The sequence below is a fragment of the Bos taurus genome, chromosome 7 (genome assembly GCF_002263795.3).
Source record: "Bos taurus isolate L1 Dominette 01449 registration number 42190680 breed Hereford chromosome 7, ARS-UCD2.0, whole genome shotgun sequence".
Classification (NCBI taxonomy): domain Eukaryota; kingdom Metazoa; phylum Chordata; class Mammalia; order Artiodactyla; family Bovidae; genus Bos; species Bos taurus.
This window is the reverse complement of record NC_037334.1, coordinates 5,805,288-5,830,672: the sequence shown is the minus strand read 5'-3', so window position 1 is coordinate 5,830,672 and position 25,385 is coordinate 5,805,288. Positions and strand designations below refer to the sequence as shown.

Genomic DNA, 25,385 nt, shown 5'->3' with positions numbered 1-25,385 from the left:
GCTTGCAAACCAGGGGGGAAAGGATCAAAGGTGCAGCAACTGAGGTGACAAATCTCTCCTCCCACCACCCACACAAATGACATGGTAAGCCTAGATATACATACATTATTAGAATAAAATATAGGGACTTCCCTGGTGGTCCAGTGGCTAAGACTGCACCCTCCCAATGCAGGGGGCCTGGGTTCCATCCCTGGTCAAGGAACTAGATTCCCACATGCCTCAACTAAGACCCAGTGCAGCCAAATAAATAAATAAATAAATATATATATATATTTTTTTTTTAAGAATAAAATATAGATGGCCATGGAGCAGAGAAATCCAGAGAAATCTGGATTCAAAAAATAGATTCAAAATAAAAATCGTCTTTGTGACAAAAGGAACCCAAAACCAAGTTATAAGATGAAATGGGACAGTAAAGAGGTACTAACTTGCTGTATGGTGTGAGGTAAAGAGGATTCAATGAATCCATGGGTATCAGGCACTCAGTATAGGGCTTTGCATACAGCTGACACTCCATTATGGCTACACTATTCAGATGCAATGGCCACTGAGCCTTATCTCAACTTTAGCATCAACCTCAGTTGGTTCTCCTCCTCTCCAGGGACTGTCTTCTGCTCCGGGAATGCTGCCCAAGCAGGCCCTGTGTTTTGAGAAGGGAGGTGAACTCGGAAAGCAAGCCTGGACCACCTACACCCTCAAGTCTTTGTGGGTCAGCCCTGAAGGGGAGGTACTTGAGTCAATTCAGTCTACACTTGGGGAAACTGAGGCTCAGGGTGGCCCTATGCTGTGGTCACCCAACACAAGTCTGGAGGCTCAGATTGTCACTTCTTTTTATTGAGTTACAATAAGAGATGTGCAGGTTCGGTGGCTCCAGCCCCCTCCCAAGCCCTCCCTACTTGGGCAACAATAGCTCCCAGCGCCAAGGAATGGGGGATCAGGGGTCTCGGGCATTGTGGCGGGGGTCCCGAGAGTCCCCGTGGGGCTCGTGGGTCCTAGGATCAAGCACGGCGGACACGGAAGACAGCGGGGTGGCGGCCTGCCTCGGCCCTGGCATTGTGGGGGAGGGGGCTTCTGTACAAGGTCACCCTCCGCGGGGGTCACTGCTGCGGCCCCGAAACACCGATGGGCCCCACAGGACTAGCAGAATCCAAGTGTGTCCACTTGGCTCCCACGAATGCCGCATCGTCCGGCCCAGCCGGCCAGGGGGCGTCTCCCTGACCTGACCCCGCCCACTGGAGCGAATGGCCCGCCCACCTGGTCCGTGCTGCAGGACCCAAGCCGGTTCAGGACTCTTCCTCCCGTTCTTCGGCTCACTAAGAGATACCCGGCCAGCTCAGTGGCTACTTCTTTTCCTCTGGGGGCGCAGGCAGGGGCTCGGGCAGGGCCTTGGGCGAGGGCTCGGGCTCCCAGAGCAGGAATTCGTGGAGCAGCGTGTTGACGGTCTCCGGACACTCCAGCATCACCATGTGACTGCCTTCATCGATGAGCTTCAGGAAGGCCAGGAGCAGGATCTGCAGAGGAGGCGGGCTCAGAGTGGCTAGAGCCAGGACCCGGGAGCTCAGGGCCGCTCAACCCCTATCTATGTATGGCCTGCAGCATCAGGAAGTCCTTCTTGCAATCTACCCTATATTCCTTCTTTTCCATATAAGGGGGAGCTAGAGGATGGCCTGTCACCCTCCATGCGTTTTAAGTCGCTTCAGTCCTATCTGACTCTCTGCTACTCTATGGGCTATAGCCCACCAGGCTCCTCTGTTCATGGGATTCTCCAAGCAAGAATACTGGAACAGGTTGCCATACCGTCCTCCAGGGGATCTTCCTGACCCAGGGATCGAACTGGTGTCTCTTAAGTCTCCTGGCAGGCAAGTTCTTTACCACAAGCGCCGCCTATGAACCTTGGCCTGTCACCCTGCTGGGGCCTAATTCAGTATTCATTCATTTTGCCTTTCTTAAGTGCCTACAATATGTCCAGAGCAGGATTTTTCAACTTGGGCACTCATGGCATTTGGGGCGGGATCATTCTCTGAGATGGGGACTATAGGATGTTGAACAGCATCCCTAGCTTCAATCCACTAGATGCCAGCTGTAGCATCCCACTCCCCCACCAGTGTGACAAAAATCTCTCCAGGGAATTCCCTGGTGGTCCAGTGGGTAGGACTCTGCATTCTCACTACTGAGGGCTCAGGTTCAATCCCTGGTTGGGGAACTAATATCCCACAAGTTGCATGGCATGGTCAAAAATAAAATAATAATAAAATTAAAATAAAACCAGACATTGCCAAATATCTCTAGGGAGCAAAGTCATCTCAGTGGGAACTCACTGAGAGTGACAGACGGACAGTCTCTCATGCTAAGGTCAGGTTTCTCAATCTCCACAGGATAGACACTTGGCATTGGGTCATTTTCTGCAGTGGGGCTGTCTTGCTCCCTATAGGTAACTGAAGAGCATCCCTGGCCTCCACCCACCAGGTTCCAGAAGCACCTCCCTTGCCCACGGTCATGACATGTCTGCAGACATTTTCAAGTGTCCCCTGTGGGGCAGAATCTTCCCTGGTTAAGAACCGATGGTACAGAGCTATTCTAAGCACTAAGGATCCTAAGACCCTTTCTGGGGAATCTGATCTAAAGACTCCCACTCACTCTCTTGCAGGATTATGTTGCCCATCACAAATCCCAGCTATGAAGAGTGCCTTTTTTTTCTTTTGGGCCACACCACATGGCATGTGGGATTCTAGTTCCCCAACGAAGGATCGAACCCATGCCCCCTGCAGTGGAAGTGTGAAGTGCTAACCACTGGACCGCCAGGGAGGTCTGGTGAAGGGTGCCTTTTAGCAGGCAGAGGGGACAGCACATAATCCAAACTCCTGTCCCAGGCAGCCCCACTTTCTGGACTCCACCTTTGACCCTCAATCTAAGCTCTGATGGCCCTGGGGCTGGAGCACAGAGCAGAGTCCCCCTGCGCTGTGCAGGGGGGATTTGAGGGGTGTGGTGACTGGGGTGCCATACCTCAGCCATGCGCTGGTCTTCCTCCACTGGCACAAACTTGTCGTGCATGCCATGGACAAGCAAAACCGGCACGGTGAGCTCAGCGTGGTAGACCTCGTCGCCCTCGGGCCAGTACTGGCCGCTCATCATGGCCCGAAGCACAAAGGAAGACACGTTGAACGCGTTGCCCTCCTTCAGCAGCTGCTTTTCTTTGGCCCCTTGGCGGGCAAAGCCAGCCCTGGGGGTGGGGGGTGGGTGGGGAGCACCGCTGGAGCCCTCAGGCCATCTCAGCCACCAGCGGTGCTCCGCATGCCAGCCCCAGCCATGTAGCCTCCCCTCCCATCCAGCTTGGGGAGATGTTGGGGCAGGGCCGGGTCACTCACTTGAGGAAGCTCCAGGCCAGGCAGGGCGACAAACAGTGCAGGACGCACGTGGGCATGTTGAAGACAGAGCAGAGGCTGGGCTCCAGGGCCGTGGGCCCGCCGCCGTTGATCATGATCACCTTGTGCACCAGGTCTGGGTACTCGTGCGCCAGGAACGTGCAGAAGGAGACGCTGCCCCACAGGCAGATGGGGGGGAGGGTCGAAAGGCAGCGGTCAGCAGGATACAAGCAGCGAGAGGGTGAATGCCCTCCCCTCACCCAGAGGCAGGTCCTTGATGGCCAAGATTCTTCCCGTGGGGTGCATGAGCACCAAATGGGGGTGAGGGAAGGGAGGGGCAACCCAAATGCCCTGAAATTGTGCGACTGTGTGTGTGTGTGTGTGTGTTGAAGGTGGATTTTTTTTTCTTTTGGAGAAAGGATCCAAATACAGAACTTTTATCAGATCCTCAAAGTCATCATAACCCCCAAAGAGGTGAGAATTACTTATTGTCAAGTGTTGGGAAAGCTATTTGATTAAACAAAACCTTTGGCTTCTCAGAGAATGTCACTGTTTCCAGTGTATCCCTTCCCTTTAAATCTGCCTGCAATGCAGGAGACCCCGGTTTAATTCCTGGGTTGGAAAGATCTGCTGGAGAAGGATAGGCTACCCACTCCAGTACTCTTGGGCTTCCCTTGTGGCTCAGCTGGTAAAGAATCCTCCTGCAATGCGGGAGACCTGGGTTCGATCCCTGAGTTGGGAAGATCCCCTGGAGAAGGGAAAGGCTACCCACTCCAGTATTCTGGCCTGGAGAATTCCATGGACTATATAGTCCATGGGGTCACTAAGTGTCGGACACAGTTGAACAACTTTCATTTTCACTTCACCTTCCCTTTAAGGATCTTCTCTTATTGGCCTCTGGGTTTGTCTCATCTGCCTGCTTTATGCAAGGTGGAAGGGTGCAGGTACCTCTCATTACCCTGAAAGCAGGGTTTAGGCAAATGACGGCCTGAGGGCTAGCTGCTTGTTTCTGTTGTTAAACTTCACTTTAAAATTCTGTAAATGTGTACAATAGCTTATAAATAAAGATTTACTGGAACAAAGCCACACCCAAACAATTGTAAATTTGTTTACAATTATGTCTGCTTTCCTCCTTCTAGAGTGGTAGGCTTGTGAAGTTTCAACAAAGACCAACCATAAGGCCTGCAAACCTATTTACTCTTTGGCCCTTTGAGAAAAAGTTCGCCGACTCCTGCTAAAAAGAGGAACAGGATACAAGCAGAAGTCAAAATGGACTTGACTGTGCCAGTGACTCACTGTGTGTCCTCGGGCAAACTCCTTAACCCCTCTGACATATCATCTCCACATCTGTGACACAGAAACTGTGCTGACCTCATAGGATTGTTATGGGGTCACAGGGGTTTCCACACATGGGTGCGCATTTAATGGAGGAGTCATTATTGTAAGCATCTGCTTTGGGGTATGTTTTCATATGAACAAATAGGAGCTATGCTACTGGCCTTCCTTTCTTTTATGTAACATTTCTTTTTCTTGTCTAATTGCATGCACTACAACCGCGAAAACAATGGCTCTCAACCTGGCTGGCTGATCAGACCCTGCCTTTCATCCTAGGTGAAGGACAGAATGGTACCACTTGGCAGTGATCAGACACCAAGACCCAGAGCCTTCCATGGTGTGGGCTCTCATCTAAATGCCCAGGTGGTATTATCTATCACCCCTTTAAGGGAGAGTACATGCATATTAAGTCACTTCAGTCATGTCCGATTCGATTCTTTGCACCTCTATGGACTGTAGCCCTCCAGGCTACTCTGTCTGGGAGGATTCTCCAGGCAAGAATACTGGAGTGGGTTGCCATGCCCTCATCCAGGGGATCTTCCCAAGCCAGGGATTGAACCTGAGTCTCTCCTGCATTGGCAGCCAGGGTTCTTTACCACTAATGCCACCTGGGAAGCCCTTAAGGGAGAGTGAATTAAAGTAAACTGTACCCTTGTAAACAAAAGTTATGAGATTCCAATTAGTCTTTGCTTAGAGCCCTTTGGGTCTCCAGAGCAATTCTTGAATTTAATAGAAGACAGTGGTTTTCAGCTAGGGGTGATTCTGCCCAGCAGAGGACCTTGGCACTATCTACAGGCATTTTTGATTGCCACAGTCATCACTAGACCATCGTGCTAGTTCAGGGATGGAGACACTGCTTTAAAACAACGTGAAACAACAGTATTTGTGGCAGGAGTCCATGTGTTGTAGATGTTAGTGGGATTTTTCAAAAAGGGAAATCAATATTTTGCGAGTGGGTGTGGTTCCTACCAGTCCCCACCCCTCACCCTCATCCCCACCGCAGCATTGGCTCACCCATAGGAATGCCCAATGAGCACGTTGCGCTTCTTGGCATAGCGCTTGAAGATTGCACGCATGTCCTCCGCCAGTGCATAGAAGGTGTAGGCGGCGGCCACTTGGGGCGCTGAGCTGGCCCCGTGGCCGGCCAGGTCAGGCGCCACCACCTCGTAGCCCAGACGCACAAAGAAGTCCAGCTGTTCCTTCCAGATGGCCAGGGAACCGCCGACACCGTGGATGAAAAAGAGCACCACGTCAGCCTGGGCGCCCTTACAGCTGGTGATGCGCTTCTCACAGTCAATGTGGATGGTCCGCTTGGGGCGTCGGGCTCGCCGCCGCCGGCCACCACTGCCGCTCCCAGCACTGCCTGGGACCGAGCGGCCATCGCTGCCCGCTGGGTCCGCCAGCTCTACCTCAAGGGCGGCTGGTGGCTCCCCGGAGCCATTCTGCCCGTGCAGGAGGTCAGCTCGTGGTGCCCGGCCCAGGTTCTCCACCAGTAACCGCCCATTGCGGTACACGGTGATTCTGCGCTGGCAGCGGACCAAGCCGGACTGGTCCCCCTGGGCGGCGTCCGACAGTGGCGGAGGTGGGGTCGGGGCCGGAGCGGGTCCCGCATGCTTTACCCGCAGCACACGGCCAGGTTTGACCTCCACAAATGTGTAGCCATCGCTGGACTCCACGCTCTCCAGTGGCCCTACTGCATTGGGTGGCGCGCCCAGCAGGCAGCAAAAGATCCCATCGGTCACGCCGGTCAGCATGGTGTGTCCTGTGAGTGGGGGTGACAGCCAGGTCAGAGGCTGTCTGAATAGGAAGCCCTTCATGCCCACACTACCCACTCTCTATACCTGGGGTGGGTGAGCTGCACTGGGAGGCCCTGTCTAGGCCCCAGTTTAGGGGTGGTCAGAACCAGGCACGGACTGAGATGTTTTGTCTGTTCAGTGCCTGTGTGGTGGTCAGCCAGCCCCGTGGGTCAGCCTAGTCTACCTCAAAGAGAAGGCTGTGGCTATGGCTGACAACAAGAGGCATCCATGGGGAAGGTGGTAGAATTGGGGGTTGGGGGGCTTCCTGGAGAAAGGGATATTGTGGCAAATGTGACCCATCCCTGAGGACCCTCCAGCTCAGGTTTATAACTTATGCCTTCCTAAATCCGTTCATTCATTTGTCCATTCATTCACTCATGCACTCTTTTGTTAACTCACTTTCACTAAACCAGCATAACTTGAAGGCTCCAAAGATACCTTAAAAATATGCAGATCCCAACAATGAGCCCCCATCCCAGACCTCTAAACGTGGTTTCTTAAAGTTAAGTCCCTGGGAGAGGAGTTTCAGGACTGAGCTCCAGAAGGCCTTACCCAGCTCCCTAAGATCATGGGTGCAATGGGTCTGTTTCACAGACCAACAAGCTGAGGCCCAGACACTCTGGAAAGAAGCTGCTATGTCCCCACTGGTCAGTACCCTGGATTCTAGGGAATGTGATACACAGCCTCCAGTGGTGGAGGTGAGGATGGAGCCCTGGCTGGGGGCCTCCAGGCCTCCATTCCCGCTCCCTGGGCCACCCCCCGCCCCGCCGTGGCCATGGCAACTGCAGGCAGTTACATAACTCGAGGGGGATACCCGTGCAGCGCACCCCCATTGTTTAGGCCCTGATGATGGGACCAACCCTTCCCCGTCCCCATCCTGGGCTCCGCGGGGATAATGAACGCCGAAATTCCAGCCTGCGGTAGCCCATACTTGCTGGTGGAGGGGGAACAGGCCGCACCCCCCGCCTCCGGCGGGGTTCCAACCCGGAATTGCGAAGGGGGGCGCAAATGCGCCATGCCAGCCCCCTTCCACAGAGCCAGGCCCTCATCTCCTGGGTGCCCGTCAGCCCTGTGGCGGGATCGAGGCCACTGGGGCACCGCGGCTTTCTAAGAGCCCGAGGGCGGGCTTTGTGGACACCCCCTCCAAAGTGAAAGATCTAGGGGCCTCAATGTCCCTTTCCCACGGTCCTCTCCCTGCTCACCTCATCGAGGGCCCTGGGACCCGGGGCAGGGCAGAGGGGTCCCGGGCAGAGAAGCCAGCGTCCGCCTGCAGGCGCCGTTTACATGGTGGCGCGGGGTCTGCCCGGGCACGTCTAAGCGGGCTGGCACGGGCCCGGGGCGGTCAGCACGGGGACATCCCGCTACCTCCGAGCAAGCCGGCCCTTTAAGTGTCTCCCCGGGCGGGACCGTGAGCCGACTGACTGGCGTCTCGGCCAATCGCAGCTGCGTAGTGACCTGGCCTAGTTAGACTGCCAATCAGACTCGGAAGCTCCGGGATTAGGGCGGGCTCTTGGGGCAACGGCCCCGCCCAGCTCAGGGGTTTACGGAGGTGGAAGGAGAGATTGGGCCTGGTCCAAAGCCGAGAAGGGGTCGGAAACTGAGGACTTCCGGGCCCCTGGGAGGTAGCAACCGGAGCCCTCCTCGCTGCAAAGAGGATTTCCTCGGCTAGCCTCAGCCTCCGTACTGGCCTGTCTCCTCTACACGTCGCCCCAATGCCCCTTTCTCTAAGCTCACCTTTTCTTTCTACAATATCGCAGATCTTTGCCATTTGCAAAGGAAATTGCAAAAGGCGAGGAAACAGGCTCATAAAGGGCACAAGGTCACAAAGTAAGCTGGAGGAGCACAGATGGGACTTGGGACTATGTGACTCCAAGTCCTGCAAATAGTTGTTCTTTAAACCATTAAACAGGTATCTTGGAGCTATTAGGAATTAGTTTCACAGATAGGCCATTTTAACTGTTAGTCAATTTAACTGGTGACTCTGGTCCCAGCTGGAGCCAGAGAGCCCACAATTCAAATTCAGCTTCTGCCGTTTGCTGATATATGACCTTGGGCAAGTCCCTTCCCTGAGACTCCATTTATTTCTTTATGAAATTAATTCCCTCTCCCGCATGTGTTAAAACTCTTAGCGAGGAAAGTGCTCCATATGTTATTGACATTATTATTGTACTGCTGTCGTATTGTAGTGGTTTGCTAAATGATGGTGGAGGTAGGATGGGCTTCAGATGACAAGGGGTTAACCATCCCTTGCCCACTCCTATCCCCTGGAATTTGCTGCCGGAGCTGGATTAGGTCCAGCCACCCACTCTTGCCCACTCAGGGTGCTCCTGGGAGACTACAGTTTTATTCATGCAGAAAAAAAATTCCCCGCCCCCTCCCCAAGGTGGGTGATGCTGCGGGGCGGGGGCGGGTTGGACCAGAGGGAGGGACTGGAGTCGGGGAAAGGAGAGTATCTGAAGAGGATTTTTAAAAGATGAACAGGAGAGCACCAAGCAAAGGAGGGAGGGTGTGTGTGTATGTCGAAGGCAGGCTTCAAATGCCTGTCAAATATTTTCCCTGGGGCAATAAGGCGCCATAGAGGGTACGTAAGAAGGGAAAGAGCTCAGGTACGAGTATTAGAAAAATAGAGACTGAACGGGGACACCACCAAGGGCAAGCCTGCAATCCTTGAGTTCTGCAGATTGAGAAACTGAATGACCACCCCAAGGACATCCAGCCAACTCCATCTCAGACCTCCTGGGCTCCCCGCCAAGGGGCGGAGACTTGGCTGAGGCGAAAGGAAAGCTGCCAGCCAGCTGTGCGCCATCTGCCTTGCTCCCTCTGGGGGTGGGAGATTGAACCAGCCGTTTCCTGAGGCTGCCACCAGCTGCGCCACCGTCGCCCCCGGGCACCCTCTGCAGGTCTACCAGAGAAGAAACTACAACTCCCAGCAGACCCAGGGAAATAATGTTTTGTAGGCAAGCGCATGCGGAGAAGGCGCCGTTCGCCTGCCGCCTGCTGGTCCAGAAGAAGAACTACACTCTCCTGAGGGCAAGGACGCTCACGCCAGAGGTGCGTTGCGTCTACGTAGAACTACAACAATGCCCAGGGAAATGTGGGCTCCGCTGTAGAAGAAACTACATTTCCCAGAAGCCCTCGTTCCGCAGCTGCGGAGCCTATAGGCTGCGGAATAGCTGGAAACTGACGGCGTGCTGCGGCTGAACATGGCTTTCTCGGTCGGATCGGTCGGTTGCCTGTTGGGCCCCGTCAGTAGGTCAGCGGGGCTGCTGGGTGGCAGGTGAGTCTTCATGGGGACAGCTTCTCAAATCTGGGAGTAAGAGCGGCGTCGAGGGCTGCCTCCAGGTATTTACCAGTCGCATGACCTTCCAGTGCCCTGCGAACTCCTCGAGTACCTTTTCCTTTCAGGCTCCCTCCCGGCTTTGAGCTCCACGCGGAAGTCACACAGCGCCCCCTCTGACCTTTCTCTCCGTCTCTCTGCTCCCGCAGGTGGCTCCAGGGTTCCCGGGCCTGGCTGGGGCTCCCCGACACCCGGAGACTCCCCGTCATTCAGCAGACCAGGGGCAGGACGCGCGGGAACGAGTATCAGCCAAGCAACATCAAACGCAAGAATAAGCATGGTTGGATCCGGCGCTTGAGCACGCCAAACGGCGTCCAGGTCATTCTTCGCCGCATGCACAAGGGTCGAAAATCATTGAGCCATTGAGGAGTGCGACGTGGCGGCTGGATCTCCCCATTAAAGCATTTCCCTCGCTTAGTCTGCGGCTGTTTTTGTGGAGAGTTGGGGAGCAAAGAGTCGGACACGACTAAGCGACTGAACTGAACTGGGGAGCAGGGACTACTGGGACGGACATGAATCCTTCTCTAGGTTTCTCGAAGAGGGAATGGGAAGTCAGACCTTGCCAGAGTGCCTTTTTACGCTCTTGAATTAGGAAGACTTTGGAGCAATAGTCCACAGATGGTACAGCGAACACTTTTGTAACCCCGTACATAGCTGTATTCACAATTCGTCCTGCCCTCTCCTGTGAGGCAGATCTAAATATTTCAGAATGCACCTCTCCAAAATAAGGTTCCATTAACACATATTAACAAAACTTTTCTCAGCTTAAAAAAGTCAACAATTCCTTTATGTTGTTAAAAGTCTAATAAATGTTCAAATTTTCACTTGTCTTATAAAATGTCATAATTCCCACAAGTTCTAGGAAGGCTTGTGAGCGGTGGAAGGGGTTTGAACTCTCCACATGCCCCTTGGGTATGGGCACTTTGATCTGGAGCAAGACCTTAGCCCTCTGAGGTTCTTTTGGTTCCTGTAAAAAGGGACTTCTCCGGTAGTCCAAGTGGTTAAGATTCTTAACTTTCCCAACTGCACGGGGGCAGGTTCAATCCTGTATGCTGGGTGGCGTGGCCAAAAATAAAGTAGATTCATCCTTAAAATGAGATGCTCATTTCTTCTTTGCTATGTTGTTGTTGGTGGTTTAGTTGTTAAGTCGAGTCAGACTCTTTGCAACCCCATGGACTATAGCCTGCCAGGCTTCTCTGTCCATGGGATTTTCCAGGCAAGTATACTGGAGTGGGTTGTCATTTCCTTCTCCGTGTTGTTGGGGTAATAATATTCTGTAACTTACTGAGTATTTCCTCAAAAAGTCCTTGTATCCAGGCTGTAGGCTGGGGGTGGGGTTTGTGGGGCTTCTTCATACCCAGGCAATTTGGACTCAGTTCACCATGGAGTCAGGGCTGGGAGGATGATCGTGAGGATTGTAGAAGCCCAGAGGAGGCACTGGACCTTGCCTTGGGAAGAAGGCAGTAAGACAAGGCTTCTTCGAGAAGGTGGTCCAAAAGGAGAGATTGGACGAGTCAGGATAAAAGGTGGACGAAGGAGGCCGAAGAGTCCCAGAATTTTGGGGCAAGGAGGCGGGACTGGATCTTTGGGCTACTGGGGAGCCATGGGAAGTGTTTCAGAGATAGTCTATTCCGTCAGTTCAAAGATAGTCAAACGACTAGTGGGGAAGTTTCAGTTCAGTTCAGTTCAGTCACTCAGTCGTGTCCGACTCCTTGCGACCCCATGAATCGCAGCACACCAGGCCTCCCTGTCCATCACCAACTCCCGGAGTTCACCCAGACTCACATCCATCGAGTCAGTGATGCCATCCAGCCATCTCATCCTCTGTCGTCCCCTTCTCCTCCTGCCCCCAATCCCTCCCAGCATCAGAGTCTTTTCCAATGAGTCAACTCTTCGCATGAGGTGGCCAAAGTACTGGAGTTTCAGCTTTAGCATCATTCCTTCCAAAGAAATCCCAGGGCTGATCTCTTTCAGAATGGACTGGTTGGATCTCCTTGCAGTCCAAGGGACTCTCAAGAGTCTTCTCCAACACCACAGTTCAAAGGCATCAATTCTTGAGTGCTCAGCCTTCTTCACAGTCCACTCTCACATCCATACATGACCACAAGAAAAACCATAGCCTTGACTAGACGAACCTTTGTTGGCAAAGTAATGTCTCTGCTTTTGAATATGCTATCTAGGTTGGTCGTAACTTTCCTTCCAAGGAGTAAGTGTCTTTTAATTTCATGGCTGCAGTCACCATCTGCAGTGATTTTCGAGCCCCCAAAAATAAAGTCTGACACTGTTTCCCCATCTATTTCCCATGAAGTGATGGGACTGGATGCCATGATCTTCGTTTTCTGAATGTTGAGCTTTAAGCCAACTTTTTCACTCTCCACTTTCACTTTCATCAAGAGGCTTTTTAGTTCCTCTTCACTTTCTGCCATAAGGGTGGTGTCATCTGCATATCTGAGATTGTTGATATTTCTCCCGGCAATCTTGATTCCAGCTTGTGTTTCTTTCAGTCCAGTGTTTCTCATGATGTACTCTGCATAGAAGTTAAATAAGCAGGGTAACAATATACAGCCTTGACATCCTCCTTTTCCTATTTGGAACCGGTCTATTGTTCCATGTCCAGTTCTGACTGTTGCTTCCTGACCTGCATACAAATTTCTCAAGAGGCAGATCAGGTGGTCTGGTATTCCCATCTCTTTCAGAATTCTCCACAGTTTATTGTGATCCACACAGTCAAAGGCTTTGGCATAGTCAATAAAGCAGAAATAGATGTTTTTCTGGAACTCTCTTGCTTTTTCCATGATCCAGCGGATGTTGGCAACTTGATCTCTGGTTCCTCTGCCTTTTCTAAAACCAGCTTGAACATCAGGAAGTTCACAGTTCATATTGCTGAAGCCTGGCTTGGAGAATTTTGAGCATTACTTTACTAGCGTGTGAGATGAGTGCAATTGTGCGGTAGTTTGAGCATTCTTTGGCATTGCCTTTCTTTGGGATTGGAATGAAAACTGACCTTTTCCAGTCCTGTGGCCACTGCTGAGTTTTCCAAATTTGCTGGCATATTGAGTGCAGCACTTTCACAGCATCATCTTTCAGGATTTGGAATAGCTCAACTGGAATTCTATCACCTCCACTAGCTTTGTTCATAGTGATGCTTTCTAAGGCCCACTTGACTTCACATTCCAGTTTAGATATGCTGAAACCTAAAAGGTTGGAACCCTGGGGAAGAGGCTGGGAGTGTTAAGGCGGGTGCCCATCCTTCCAGGGCTGCTGTAAGAACCCCATGAACCACCATATGAAAAAGCGTAGCAAATGTTAGAGAGCGGCGGGACCTCCAGGTATTGCGGACTACAAATCCCAAGGGGCTTTGGGGACCCGGCCTCCACCCATTTCCGATTTCACCGCTCTCAGCTTGCGAGTCTCGGGCGGGGTTTTGCTCTCTCAACGTAACTTGACCACGAAGGAGGAGGCGTGACGACCAATGGGCGAGTGGTATGGCCGGATCTGGCCAATGGGGGGGGCGCAAAGGCCGCGTAACTTGGAGGCGGAGCCAGAGGGCAGACCAATGATGGAAGGGCGGTCGCACCATCAGCTTAGGCTGCGCAGTGGCTGGAAGTTACTGTGCGGCGGCGGCTAAGAAGGCGGCTGTGGTGGCGGTGGCGGCGGCTGAGGCGGTGGCTGAGGCGGTGACGGAGGAAACAGAAGATGGTGAGAGTGGCCGGCAGGGCCGTATTCCCCCTCCGCTCGACAAAATGGCGCCGCGGGCCCACCCATTTCCAGTAATCCCTGAGGCCCCTCACCGCCCTACCCGGCCCCCTCGGGCCCGGCCCCGCCCCTCCATCTGACCTGTGACCTTCGATCCCCCCGGACCCTGCTGTGAGCTTCCTGCTTACCCCACCCTGGCTCCATCTTCGACCCCTGACCTTTTTTAGGCTTCCAGGCCCTGACAACTCATTCATTTCCGGGTCGCGGGTCCCCCCGGAAATCGCCTGGTGGATGGGGATGGGGTCCCCCAGACCCCGGAACTCAGGCCTAGTACTCCGCGCCCCGGGCCTGGGCCTTTTCAGTTCGGGAGGGTTTGGGAGGCCGGCCTGAGCCTCGAGGCGGGGAGGGGGCTTGACATAGTGACAAGCGGGGCTTTGTCGCGGAAGGAAGTGCGACATCGCGAACTGCCCTGGTCCCTCAGAGCCCTAACCCCACCCCCGACATTCCGGCCCCGACCAGCTGGAAGAGGGAGCAACTTTATCTCTCCAATCACCAGGCCCTTTCCCTGCTAAATGGGGGTAGCAATAGTCCAGACCTCATCGGGTTGTGATAATTTAGGGAACTGACGTCTTAAAGGGCTTGGGACAGTAAACGCTCAGCAGATAAGCTGGGTGACTCGGGGATGGTGACTTTCTCTCCCAGCTGTCTCCTCATCTTGAAGTGGGGATGATGCCAGCGTGTAGTTGGGAGGTTAAAATCCCCCTTGGGCCACTCAGTCATCCTGGGGTTTGTGTCTGGTGGTTCTCTGGGGTTCAGTCTTTTCACCTGTGAAGTGGGACCCAGCCTTAGAGTTGGGCTGAAGTCCCCTCCATTCCCCCCACTATTTGGCATCCCCAGGGCTGACAGAGGTGGTTGAAGCTTTTGTCAGGGCAAATCAAATAGCACTATCCCTGGACTCAAAGGTGTAGTCCTTAGGATGTCATGACTTCTTGTCAGGAAGAGTATGGGAAAGTGGTAAGTTGGTTCCTAGCAGGTAGGTCCCCAGGCCTGGGAGTTATCTTCGATTGCTCGCTGCAACCTTATTGCCTGCGTTCAGTCCCTAAAGAGGGTTCTGTTGGCTCAGCCACCAGAACAAATTCTGAATCTATCCATGGCTCCCCACCCTGGTCCAGGCACTGCCACCTCCCGCCTGAACGCCTGCCAGCCTCCTACCTGATCTCCTTGCCTCCATCCTGCCCCACTGGCAGTCTGTAATGCACCAAGAACCAGAGGGCGCTTTTAAATATGTCAATCAGATAATACCACCATCTCGCTTACAAAACATTCCGGGAGCTTCCTGCTGTCACCCCAATGAAACCCACCTCCCCGCTCAGCCTCCAAAGTCCCCCTGCTTACCTCTGTGGCCTCATCTGTACCCACTTCACCCCTCTCCCCATGAGCTCCAGCCACTGTGGGCTTGTTTTCACATCTTCACATTCCAAGTCCCTGCCACTCCAGGGGCTTTGCGCCTGTTACTCCTTCTGCCTGGAATTCTCATCCTCCCAGGAATATCATCCGCCAGAGGGCCCCTTTCTGACTGCAGGAGACCCCCGTGTCTCTGTTTTCTGCACACCATTTCTTTTCCTCATCTTGCTTTGGTTGGGTCACTGGCAGGCTGCCTGCACAGGGACTGGCGCACCGATACTCAGTGAGTGTTTGCTGAAGCAGTGGACAGCTTCTGGGCCCAGCTGTAGCTGGGATTTGTCTTGCTGAGGTGAGGATTTCTCCCTGTGTCTGAGGCTTCATTTTCCTGCTCAGCTAACAGGAAGTACAGGTCATCCCATCTGCATTAATTTATTCAGCACAGACGCACTGCTGCTAATAATGCTCAGTTGATGCTACCACCTCAGGGCTGCTCTGGATAAAGCTATTTCTCCATGTTGTCTTACTGGAGCTCAGAACAACCCTGGTTCACAGCAGGAACAGCCAGACTGGGAGTTCACCCGCCCCAGGTCACACAGCCAGGGAGAGGCCCGTCCAGCATTCAGTGCAAGCCTGGGGCTCCGGAGCCTCTCACCACTCTGCCACCCGGCCGAATGTGATCCCTGTCAGGGGCCCAGGGTTGAGCCAGCCCTGCCCTCTGCCTCAGGGAGGGGACAGTCCATGAAGGAGCTGGGCGTGTAAACAGATGGCCTCGTTGGGGTGGGTGTGAGCATGGCTCCCAAGGTGTGGGGAGAGGTAAGGGGGAGGCGGGGTTTGAGCTGGCTGGAGAGGTTGGTGGGTGTTCCCCCATGGAAAACGGAGGGGCATTGGTGGAGGGTGGCTGAGGCTGGGGAGGAGTGTGGCAGCAGGCTGGCATGGGCTAAGCCCCGCCAGGGCTGTGGAGGGGGACCCCGTCCTCTCCTTTCAGGTCTGAGGCCTGCATCACTGCGTCTGGGCCTCCTCCCCACCCCCTCCGCTGCTGTCATGGGCCTCACGTGGCACCTCGTGGTGCCCTGTCCTTGTGGCCACTCGGCTTTCACCACACGCTCTTTGATCCACACCCGTGTCCCCATGCGCTGGCTGTTCCCAGGGGCCGGGGGTGGGACTGCTGTGGCTCCCTGCAGTGCCCTCGTGCCTGGCGTGGGGCCCGCCACATGGCTGGGTCCTGAGAAAAGCCTGCCAGATGGATGAAGCAGATCCCATGGTCTGGAACTGAGCTGAGGCAGGGGTCCTGGGACAGGGAAGGCACGTGTGAGGGGCTCTGGGCTGACTTCGGGGCAGTAGGTCACTCAGATATGAGGGCCGCCTCCTCGGTGGGAGCAGGAGGCTCATCCCGCTGCCGTCTTGCTTAGGCCCAGCAGAGGGAGAGGTTGGTCCCACGAGGTGAAAAACCCTGTTCCTGCCTGCCCCAGAGGGGGATGGGGGATCCCCTAATGGCGGCTTCCCCGAGGGCGCAACCCGCAGGAGACAGGCACGGCAGCGGAACACCCGAGGGAAGGTTCACATGGCCTGCAGGCTCTGAGCCTCGGCTTTTAGGCGGGGAAGTGGGGGCACTGGCGTCACGGGAACAGGAGCTTACCTCCAAGACTGGGCAGACCTGGATTCAGCCAGCTTCTTGTTTCCCTTTGGGGCTGGGGGACCTCTGACGAGTGTCATGTGAGCTTTCTGCCTCAGTTTCCTCGACTGTATGAGGGGGTGCCTCCAGCTTGGGGGGGCCCTGGTCCTCCCGCTCTGTACCCCTCCAGGCCTGAAGGCAGTGTTGCTGTCCTGCTCTGCTGGACGTCAGTCATTGCCCCAGGCTCTCAGCTGTCGTTTCTCCCCAAGGCTCTTGTGCCTCGGTTTTCTGAGGCGGACACAGCTTCTGTTGGCCTTTGTTCCTCACATCTTGTGGCCAGAGACCTGACCCCCACCCAGAGTCAGGGTCTTCCCCTTCCGGAGCACACAGCTGGTGCCAGCATGCCAGGGAAAAAGGACTTTCCACGAGTCAGGGCCATGGGTGAATGCCGTTGCTGGCTCCCTGGCACCTTGCAGACCTAAAGCTTCTGGCGCCTGAGCCCCTGCCCCAGGCAGTGGGGTGTGAGGGGGCAGGGGTGGCCAACCTGCTCCCTTTAGGCTTCTGCCCACCCTCTCCCCAGGCATTCTTCCCTCACAAAGCAGCCTTTGGATGTGGGGACCCCAGGAGCAGCTCCCGAACTGACCGTCGTCCCCACAGTGTTTGACGAAGAGCTCAGATCAGATCAGATCAGTCACTCAGTCGTGTCCGACTCTTTGCGGCCCCATGAATTGCAGCACACCAGGCCTCCCTGTCCATCACCAACTCCCGGAGTTCACCCAGACTCACGTCCATCGAATCGGTGATGCTATCCACCCATCTCATCCTGTGTCGTCCCCTTCTCCTCTTGCCCCCAATCCCTCCCAGCATCAGAGTCTTTTCCAATGAGTCAACTCTTCGCATGAGGTGGCCAAAGTACTGGAGTTTCAGCTTTAGCATCATTCCTTCCAAAGAAATCCCAGGGCTGATCTTCAGAATGGACTGGTTGGATCTCCTTGCAGTCCAAGGGACTCTCAAGAGTCTTCTCCAACACCACAGTTCAAAAGCATCAATTCTTCGGCGCTCAGCCTTCTTCACAGTCCAACTCTCACATCCATACATGACCACAGGAAAAACCATAGCCTTGACTAGACGGACCTTTGTTGGCAAAGTAATGTCTCTGCTTTTGAATATGCTATCTAAGTTGGTCATAACTTTCCTTCCAAGGAGTAAGCATCTTTTAATCTCATGGCTGCAGTCACCATCTGCAGTGATTTTTGAGCCCCCCAAAATAAAGTCTGACACTGTTTCCACTGTTTCCCCATCTATTTCCCGTGAAGTGATGAGACCAGATGCCATGATCTTCGTTTTCTGAGTGTTGAGCTTTAAGCCAACTTTTTCGCTCTCCTCTTTCACTTTCATCAAGAGGCTTTTGAGTTCCTCTTCACTTTCTGCCATAAGGGTGGTGTCATCTGCATATCTGAGGTTATTGATATTTCTCCCGGCAATCTTGATTCCAGCTTGTGTTTCTTTCAGTCCAGCGTTTCTCATGATGTACTCTGCATATAGGTTAAATAAACAGGATGACAATATACAGCCTTGATGTACTCCTTTTCCTATTTGGAACCAGTCTATTGTTCCATGTCCAGTTCTGACTGTTGCTTCCTGACCTGCATACAAATTTCTCAAGAGGCAGATCAGGTGGTCTGGTATTCCCATCTCTTTCAGAATTCTCCACAGTTTATTGTGATCCACACAGTCAAAGGCTTTGGCATAGTCAATAAAGCAGAAATAGATGTTTTTCTGGAACTCTCTTGCTTTTTCCATGATCCAGCGGATGTTGGCAACTTGATCTCTGGTTCCTCTGCCTTTTCTAAAACCAGCTTGAGCATCAGGAAGTTCACGGTTCACATATTGCTGAAGCCTGGCTTGGAGAATTTTGAGCATTACTTTACTAGCATGTGAGATGAGTGCAATTGTGCGGTAGTTTGAGCATTCTTTGGCATTGCCTTTCTTTGGGATTGGAATGAAAACTGACCTTTTCCAGTTCTGTGGCCACTGCTGAGTTTTCCAAATTTGCTGGCATATTGAGTGCAGCACTTTGACAGCATCATCTTTCAGGATTTGGAATAGCTCAACTGGAATTCTATCACCTCCATTAGCTTTGTTCATAGTGATGCTTTCTAAGGCCCACTTGACTTCACATTCCAGGATGTCTGGCTCTAGGTCAGTGATCACACCATCATGATTATCGGGGTCGTGAAGATCTTTTTTCTACAGTTCTTCTGTGTATTCTTGCCCCCTCTTCTTAATATCTTCTGCTTCTGTTAGGTCCATACCATTTCTGTCCTTTATCGAGCCCACCTTTGCATGAAATGTTCCCTTGGTATCTCTAATTTTCTTGAAGAGGTCTCTAGTCTTTCCCATTCTGTTGTTTTCCTCTATTTCTTTGCATGGATCACTGAAGAAGGCTTTCTTATCTCTTCTTGCTATTCTTTGAAACTCTGCATTCAGATGCTTGTATCTTTCCTTTGCTCCTTGGCTTTTCGCTTCTCTTCTTTTCACAGCTATTTGTAAGGCCTGCCCAGACAGCCATTTTGCTTTTTTGCATTTCTTTTCCATGGGGATGGTCTTGATCCCTGTCTCCTGTACAATGTCACGAACCTCCATCCATAGTTCATCAGGCACTCTATCTATCAGATCTAGGCCCTTAAATCTATTTCTCACTTCCACTGTATAATCATAAGGGATTTGATTTAGGTCATACCTGAATGGTCTAGTGGTTTTCCCTACTTTCTTCAATTTAAGTCGAATTTGGCAATAAGAAGTTCATGGTCTGAGCCACAGTCAGCTCCTGGTCTTGTTTTTGCTGACTGTATAGAGCTTCTCCATCTTTGGCTGCAAAGAACATAATCAATCTGATTTCGGTGTTGACCATCTGTTGATGTCCACGTATAGCGTCTTCTCTTGTGTTGTTGGAAGAGGGTGTTTGTTATGACCAGTGCATTTTCTTGAGAAATGCACTGGTCATAACAAAGAAAAGAGTTCAACCAGGTTTAAAAAGCTAGCACTGACAGACTGAAACTTAGGTTTCTGAGTTTTCACAAGACTTGGAAGCTGGGTTGACCCTGGGCTCTGTCTGGGTCCTGTGTGCATGCAGCCTCTGAGTCCCAGCTGCCCTTTCCCCTTCGCCCAGGCTCCTGCTCCGCCAGCTCCATGCATTGTCACAGGGTGTCTTAGGGCAGACAAGTCTCTCTCCATCCCAGGACTCTATCAGAGATGCCTAAATGGAGATGAGACCAGGAGTTTTATCTCCAACAAGCACAGAAGGCAGGTCTGCAGTTGGATGGCCTGGGACCAGTTCCCCACCCCGCTGCTCACTCCTGACTTGACATAAGTGTCTGTTCCTTTTTGAGCCTCAATTTCCCCACACCTCTTGGACTTCCCTGATAGCTCAGTTGGTAAAGAATCCGCCTTCAGTGCAGGAGACCCTGGTTCGATTCCTGGGTCGGGAAGATCTGCTGGAGAAGGGATAAGCTACCCACTCCAGTATTCTTGGGCTCCCCTTGTAGATCAGATGGTAAAGAATCCACCTGCAATGCGAGAAACCTGGGTTTGATCCCTGAGTTGGGAAGATTCCCTGGAGAAGGGAAGGGCTACCCACTCCAGTATTCTGGCCTGGAGAATTCTGTGGACTGTATAGTCCATGGGGTCGCACAGTGATGGGGCTGGTGTGAGGACTGGGCATTCCTAGTTAACTCAGATGGTAAAGAATCTGCCTGCAGTGCGAGAGACCTGGGTTCAACCCCTGGGCTGGTGGTCCCCCAGAGAAGGAAATGGCTACCCACTCCAATATTCTTGTCTGGAGAATTCCATGGACAGAGGAGCCTGGCAGGCTACAGTCCATGCGGTCGCAAAAGAGTCAGCCACGACTGAACAGCTAACACTTTCACTTTCATGGGAGAACGAGCCCTAACCCCGGGGTTGTTTGCTCCTAAGAGTAGACACATCAGGTGGCCAGCCCAAGGGCGAGTTCTAGAAAACGTGACCAATGGGACAGAAAGAAGGAAGCGGAAGCTGTCTGGTAGCCCGCCCTGCCCCGGGTGCTCTGGGGGCAGCCCAGCCTGCCACCCGGTTTCTCACTCACCATCTTCCTGTCTTCCAGGCAGATTTTCTGAAAGGACTGCCTGTCTACAACAAAAGCAATTTTAGTAGATTTCATGCCGACTCTGTGTGCAAAGCCTCGGTGAGTACGTAGGCCATAAGCTGCCTCGAGGGAAAGGGTCGGGATGACGTGCAGCCCGAGGGTCAGAGTCTTGTCTGGAACAGAGACCAAGCTTCAAGCCCAGCCCCACTCGAAATCGTTGCATGTCTTTTAATCTGCCTGGGAGTGAGGGTGCCAAGTTGAGGTGTGTGGAGACCGAAGACCCGCCCACTCTCCTAACCCATGCCTTCCCACCCCTCTTGCAGAACCGACGTCCCTCAGTCTACCTGCCCACTAGGGAGTACCCGTCTGAACAGAGTAAGTGGCTGCTGTCCTGTGCCATACCGGCTGGTGAGGGGAAAGGCCATGGGGTGGTACAAGAGGGGACTGTAGGAAGCTGGGCCACTCCCAGCCCTTGGGAGCAGCCGGAAGCCTGCCTTGCCCTGGGACCCTCCTGATCTCCCCACCGGCATCTACAGTCTGACCCCATTGAGTCAGATGGGCCCCACCTGGCTCCCTCCAGGTGGGCAGCCTGGGGAGTGAGTGTCTGGAAGAGGGACCTGCAGGGAGAGGCTTGGAGCCCGCAGAACAGGGGGATCTCATGGTTATTTGTTGTGGTCCTGGTGTGTTCTTTTAACTGTGAAAAAGAACCCCGGACCTTTCTCCGCTCACTCTGCAGTCACTGGGGCTCGGTCACGTGGATCTGTGCTCCTGGTCTGTCTGGGCAAATAGGAGATGGCAGGCCGGGGCTCGTTCCCTGCCCGAGGGTGGAATCTGAGCTCGCTTCAGACTCCACCTGGGAAGCCGGGACCCCGTCGCGGCAGCTGGCTCGGGCTGCTGCTAGTGGCAGTGCTCAGGTTGGGGGCTTTTTGGCTTCTGGGAATCTGCTCCTGGGTTGGGCATGTGACTTGAGTCCCAGAGAGTCCACCCAGACAGTCCAGAGGCCATGTAAGGGAAGGCGGTGCCAGCTGGGGTGGCCAGCTTCTCCCTACAGCTTTGTCTTTCCTCCTCAGTCATCGTGACAGAGAAAACAAACATTCTTTTGCGCTACCTACATCAGCAATGGGACAAAAAGGTAAAGCGCGTGGGGGTGGGTGCTGGGCCTCGGGGAGGGACGCAGTGCCCAGCGGGGGCTGAGTTGGGGAAGAGCGCTGGTGACTAGGGGACTGAGTGTTCAGGTTGGGCCGCGTGGGCTGGGTAGGAGTTTGCCAGATGATCCAGGAGAGGGAAGAATGCTCTAGAGGAGAGAAGGGCTGTGCCGAGGCCATGGGGCTCTGGTGCCTGGGGACAGGCAGGGGCTTGGTAAGCTGTGCTGAGAGGCCTGGCTCCCCAGAGGGTGTGGGGAGCACGGCCCCGGTGGCAGGTGGACGTGGGTGCTGTTACTTAATCTTCATTCAATGATGAAAGGCTCACATGATTAAGAAATTCAGGCCCCACTGGGGTGTGTAGCTGAGGTGAAAAGTCATCTTCCCCACAAAGGCCCATCTTTCGGACAGGATTTTTTTTGCTGTCTTGAAAATCTGCCTGTGTAGTTTTGCCACATGGTCAGGTGGTCTTATTTCCTCTAATGCTGACCACTGGACAGTGACCTGCTCTGGGCTAGGTTGACGGGGACTCCATGATGCAGTGACTGCTCGGAACACCCCAGCCCCCGGGCTCCACAAGCCTTGCTCCCCACCAGCGAGGGAAGGAACTTTTCCCAAGTCAGCACACTTTCCTTTTCTATGGCAATTCGGGGGCCTCCCCAGGCGGCTCTTGAGTGCCCTTCACCCTCCAGCACAGCGGGTGGCATCTCTGTCTGAGAAATGGGCCACGTGGGGGTTCACTGAGACGTCGTGGTGACTCCATGATGCGCCTGTCATAGGCTGGGGTCCCCAGTGGCTCGGCAGGGCAGGTTCAGGGGACAGAAGGGTCTGCCCGGCCAGGGGCCCTGGATCAGCCCAGGCCCAGCTCAGGGAGGCACTGGAGCCCTGGAGCTGCAGAAGCAGCCTCAGACTTTAGGCGCTCCCCCATGGGGAAGCTCATGGCCGCTCTGCTCCCCTGCCCCCCAGAATGCCGCCAAGAAGAGAGACCAGGAGCAAGTGGAGCTAGAGGGCGAGAGCTCGGCGCCGCCCCGCAAGGTTGCGCGGACCGACAGCCCGGACATGCACGAGGACACTTAAGACTCACGCCCCCCTCAGGCGCCTCCCATCTTGTCTGCTCCTTGCCCACCTGCCTTGTGTAAGCGACCCCGCCCCACCCCTTCGCCGGCCCGCCCATACCCCTTCCACACCACTTCCAACCTCATAGGAGCCAATGTATTTATTTTCCTTGAGTTTTTATTTATGCTGTAAAACGCACCAAGCGATGGTTACAGGGGACGCCAGACCCAGTAGTGTGATGTTGGTAGACGCTTTAAAACAAAAACAAAAACGTTGTTACTCACCTCCCCCTGTCCCCTCCCCTTCCTCCTCTTGCCCCCCAGTTCTCCTCTGGAAAACTGGAGCGTGTCTACAAGGGTCCAGAGCCGGGACCCCGCTGCGGCCGGCCGGCAAGGGTGGGGGCCCTTCTCCCAGCGCCCACCTCCCGGTCCGGGCCTTAAAGACTTTGCCTTGTCTCGAGTTCCACCGGGACCTATTCTGTGCCCAGACCTTGCTCTGAGCTCGAGTAAGGGGGAGAAGTCAGCCCTTCTGGATCTTTCTCTTAAGTCATTTTATCATGGACTAGTGCGTGCTCCGTGTCCACCCCAATAAAAGGATCTTTCCTACCCGACCTTGCGTCTTTGCTCCGCGTGCCTCGGCACCAGAGGACAGAGCCCCTGAGAGTCATCCCATCGTCACCAAGAGGAGCCAAGAGGGGCCTCCAGACACTGGGGCCCCAGAACCAGCTGGATCCTCTGTTGGGCCTGCGTGGCCATCTTGCTCAGAGTCAAGACCTGCCTGGACCCTCCCCTCGGCCTCACCCGCATCACAGTGTCCCCAAGGACCAGGACACCCTCCCCCATCCCCGCCGGAGGAACGGTCCATGCTGCCAAGGATGGAGCTGTGGTGGGCTCCATGCCCAGGACATCAGCGAGCAGGGCAACATGCCCACCCACCATCGTGGAAACAGGTGGCCTGGCCTCCCGCCCTGGCTCAGAAGGCGGCGTGCGGAGCGCCAAGGAAAGCCCAACCCCAGTGCCCTCAGGCAGCAGATTCCTTGGCCAGTCCTGGCCACCAGCTGGGCTGGGTTTGGGGCTGACCCCAGGGAGGTAGGGGGCATTCGGGCTCCAGGCAGAAGGTTCAAGGCCCTGAGCACCAGGGCACAGGGCCAGGGGGATGCCACTTCTAGCCCCCTCCCTTGAACGGGAGCCAGAGTGTTGGAGCTGATCGCTGCAGTGGTGGTGAGGGGTCGGGCTGTGGAGTGAGGGAGACAGCAGGCTGCAGGGGTTGCCTGTCCCAGGGTATCACCATGGAGATGGCAGCCTGAGTCAGACTGCTTGGTCCTGGGCTACCAGGGGTCTGCTGGGTGGAAGGTTCTAGGCTCAGCTGCCCAGTGGTGGGGCCCAGCTCTGGGTGTCTCTGCAGCAGTGTTCAGTTCTTCAGCAGTGGTCATAAAGCAGGTGCTTAGGAAAGGCAGGTTTGACCATGGTCATGCCAGGGAGGGCCAAGTCCCTGGAGGCTCTCAGACCAGCTTGGAATCGCTAGTCTCAGGGGTTGGCCTGGCCCTGGGGAGGCGCGTGGTGTCACCAGCTGTTGGTGACTGAGTAGATGGCAGGAGTTCAGCTTCAAAGGCCACGGGGCCTGGGCAGGTCTTGTCCTTCAGCCTGTCCTTCCCCAAGGCTCACCCACACCTCCCTGGCCCCAGGGGGCTGTGTGCCATCTCCTGCCTGCGCTGTCCATGGTGTGGGTGGGGTCCCATGGCCTCTCCATGGTCTCCCCAGCTTAGGCCCCTCAGCTAGCCTCCACCCACTCCTCCTGCCTTTGGGGCCCTCCTTAACTCTGCTCCCCGCAAACACCACACTCTGCCTTCCCACACCTCGTGCCTTTGCACAGGCTGCTCTCCTGCCTCTAGTGAACCCTGATGTCTTTTCTATGGCCTCCCAAAGTGCCCCTGCCTCACGCTGGCTCCACCAGCCCTGGGGCAGGGACTTTCTGACTCTGAGCCTCTGGATGTGGACCCCCTGAGGCTGGGAGAGGCCACGCCCATCCCTGATCACTCAGTGAAGGGTCCTGGCCACTGTGACAGCGGTGTGACAGCGGTCACACAGCAGGGCCGTGCCAGCCCTTCCACGATGCTGCCCCCGAACACACCGTCCCCATAACATGGAGACTCAGGCACCAGGTGCCTTCAGACGCCCACACCCCGAGTGCCCCCTGTGGCCCTTGACTTCTCAGATGTCAGCCTGGGAGGCAGATCTGCCAGAAAGGGTGGCCTTGTACGACCGACCGAGGCTGGCTCAGGACCCACACCTACGGCCTGACCTGCTGATTCCTGTCAGCACTTTTTGAGATTTCTTCCTTTGTCTAGGAGGCTGAAGATGGGGCCTGAGGCTCTGCAGCTTCTCCCAGGGGGACCCCTAGGCCTGGATTTCTGGAGTTTTCCATACGTTTGGCCTGGAGACCCAGTTCTTAGGCATTCCCCAAGGGTCTCAGGACAGAAGGGGAACCCACTCTGGGCCTACCAGTCCCCCAAAGAGCTGGCC

The 25,385-nt window shown here is 54.5% G+C and overlaps 3 protein-coding genes across 3 annotated transcripts; 2 read left to right on the top strand and 1 right to left on the bottom strand.

Moving 5' to 3' along the window:
* Positions 1–813: 813 nt before the first annotated feature.
* ABHD8 (abhydrolase domain containing 8) lies at positions 814–7,771 on the bottom strand. The gene is made up of 5 exons (NM_001078123.1): positions 7,696–7,771; positions 5,712–6,459; positions 3,366–3,536; positions 3,004–3,220; positions 814–1,511 (listed from the first exon to the last, which is right to left on the bottom strand). The coding sequence occupies exons 2-5, from the start codon at positions 6,449–6,451 to the stop codon at positions 1,341–1,343; spliced, it is 1,299 nt and encodes a 432-aa protein (NP_001071591.1). The 5' UTR covers positions 6,452–6,459; positions 7,696–7,771; the 3' UTR covers positions 814–1,340.
* A 1,897-nt stretch (positions 7,772–9,668) lies between these two features.
* Positions 9,669–10,924, top strand: MRPL34 (mitochondrial ribosomal protein L34). Its single transcript, NM_001110187.2, has 2 exons — positions 9,669–9,770; positions 9,980–10,924. Exons 1-2 carry the CDS (start codon positions 9,697–9,699, stop codon positions 10,194–10,196), a joined length of 291 nt encoding a protein of 96 aa, NP_001103657.1. The 5' UTR covers positions 9,669–9,696; the 3' UTR covers positions 10,197–10,924.
* A 2,489-nt stretch (positions 10,925–13,413) lies between these two features.
* On the top strand, positions 13,414–23,472 carry DDA1 (DET1 and DDB1 associated 1). The gene is given in 5 exon segments (NM_001015583.1): positions 13,414–13,529; positions 20,684–20,764; positions 20,989–21,040; positions 21,736–21,797; positions 22,774–23,472. Coding segments are annotated over 5 exon segments (309 nt in total). The 5' UTR covers positions 13,414–13,526; the 3' UTR covers positions 22,885–23,472.
* The last annotated feature ends 1,913 nt before the right edge of the window (positions 23,473–25,385 follow it).

Bases quoted from the DNA above. Each gene is read 5' to 3' on its own strand.
- ABHD8 (NM_001078123.1), bottom strand. From the start codon at position 6,451: ATGCTGACCGGCGTGACCGATGGGATCTTTTGCTGCCTGCTGGGCGCG. The intron at 3,537-5,711 runs GTGAGCCAATGC...CCTGTGGGGCAG, and splicing joins CTCATTGGGCATTCCTATGG to CGTCTCCTTCTGCACGTTCC. The intron at 1,512-3,003 runs GTATGGCACCCC...CCTCCTCTGCAG, and splicing joins AAGACCAGCGCATGGCTGAG to ATCCTGCTCCTGGCCTTCCT.
- MRPL34 (NM_001110187.2), top strand. From the start codon at position 9,697: ATGGCTTTCTCGGTCGGATCGGTCGGTTGCCTGTTGGGCCCCGTCAGT. The intron at 9,771-9,979 runs GTGAGTCTTCAT...CTGCTCCCGCAG, and splicing joins GCGGGGCTGCTGGGTGGCAG to GTGGCTCCAGGGTTCCCGGG.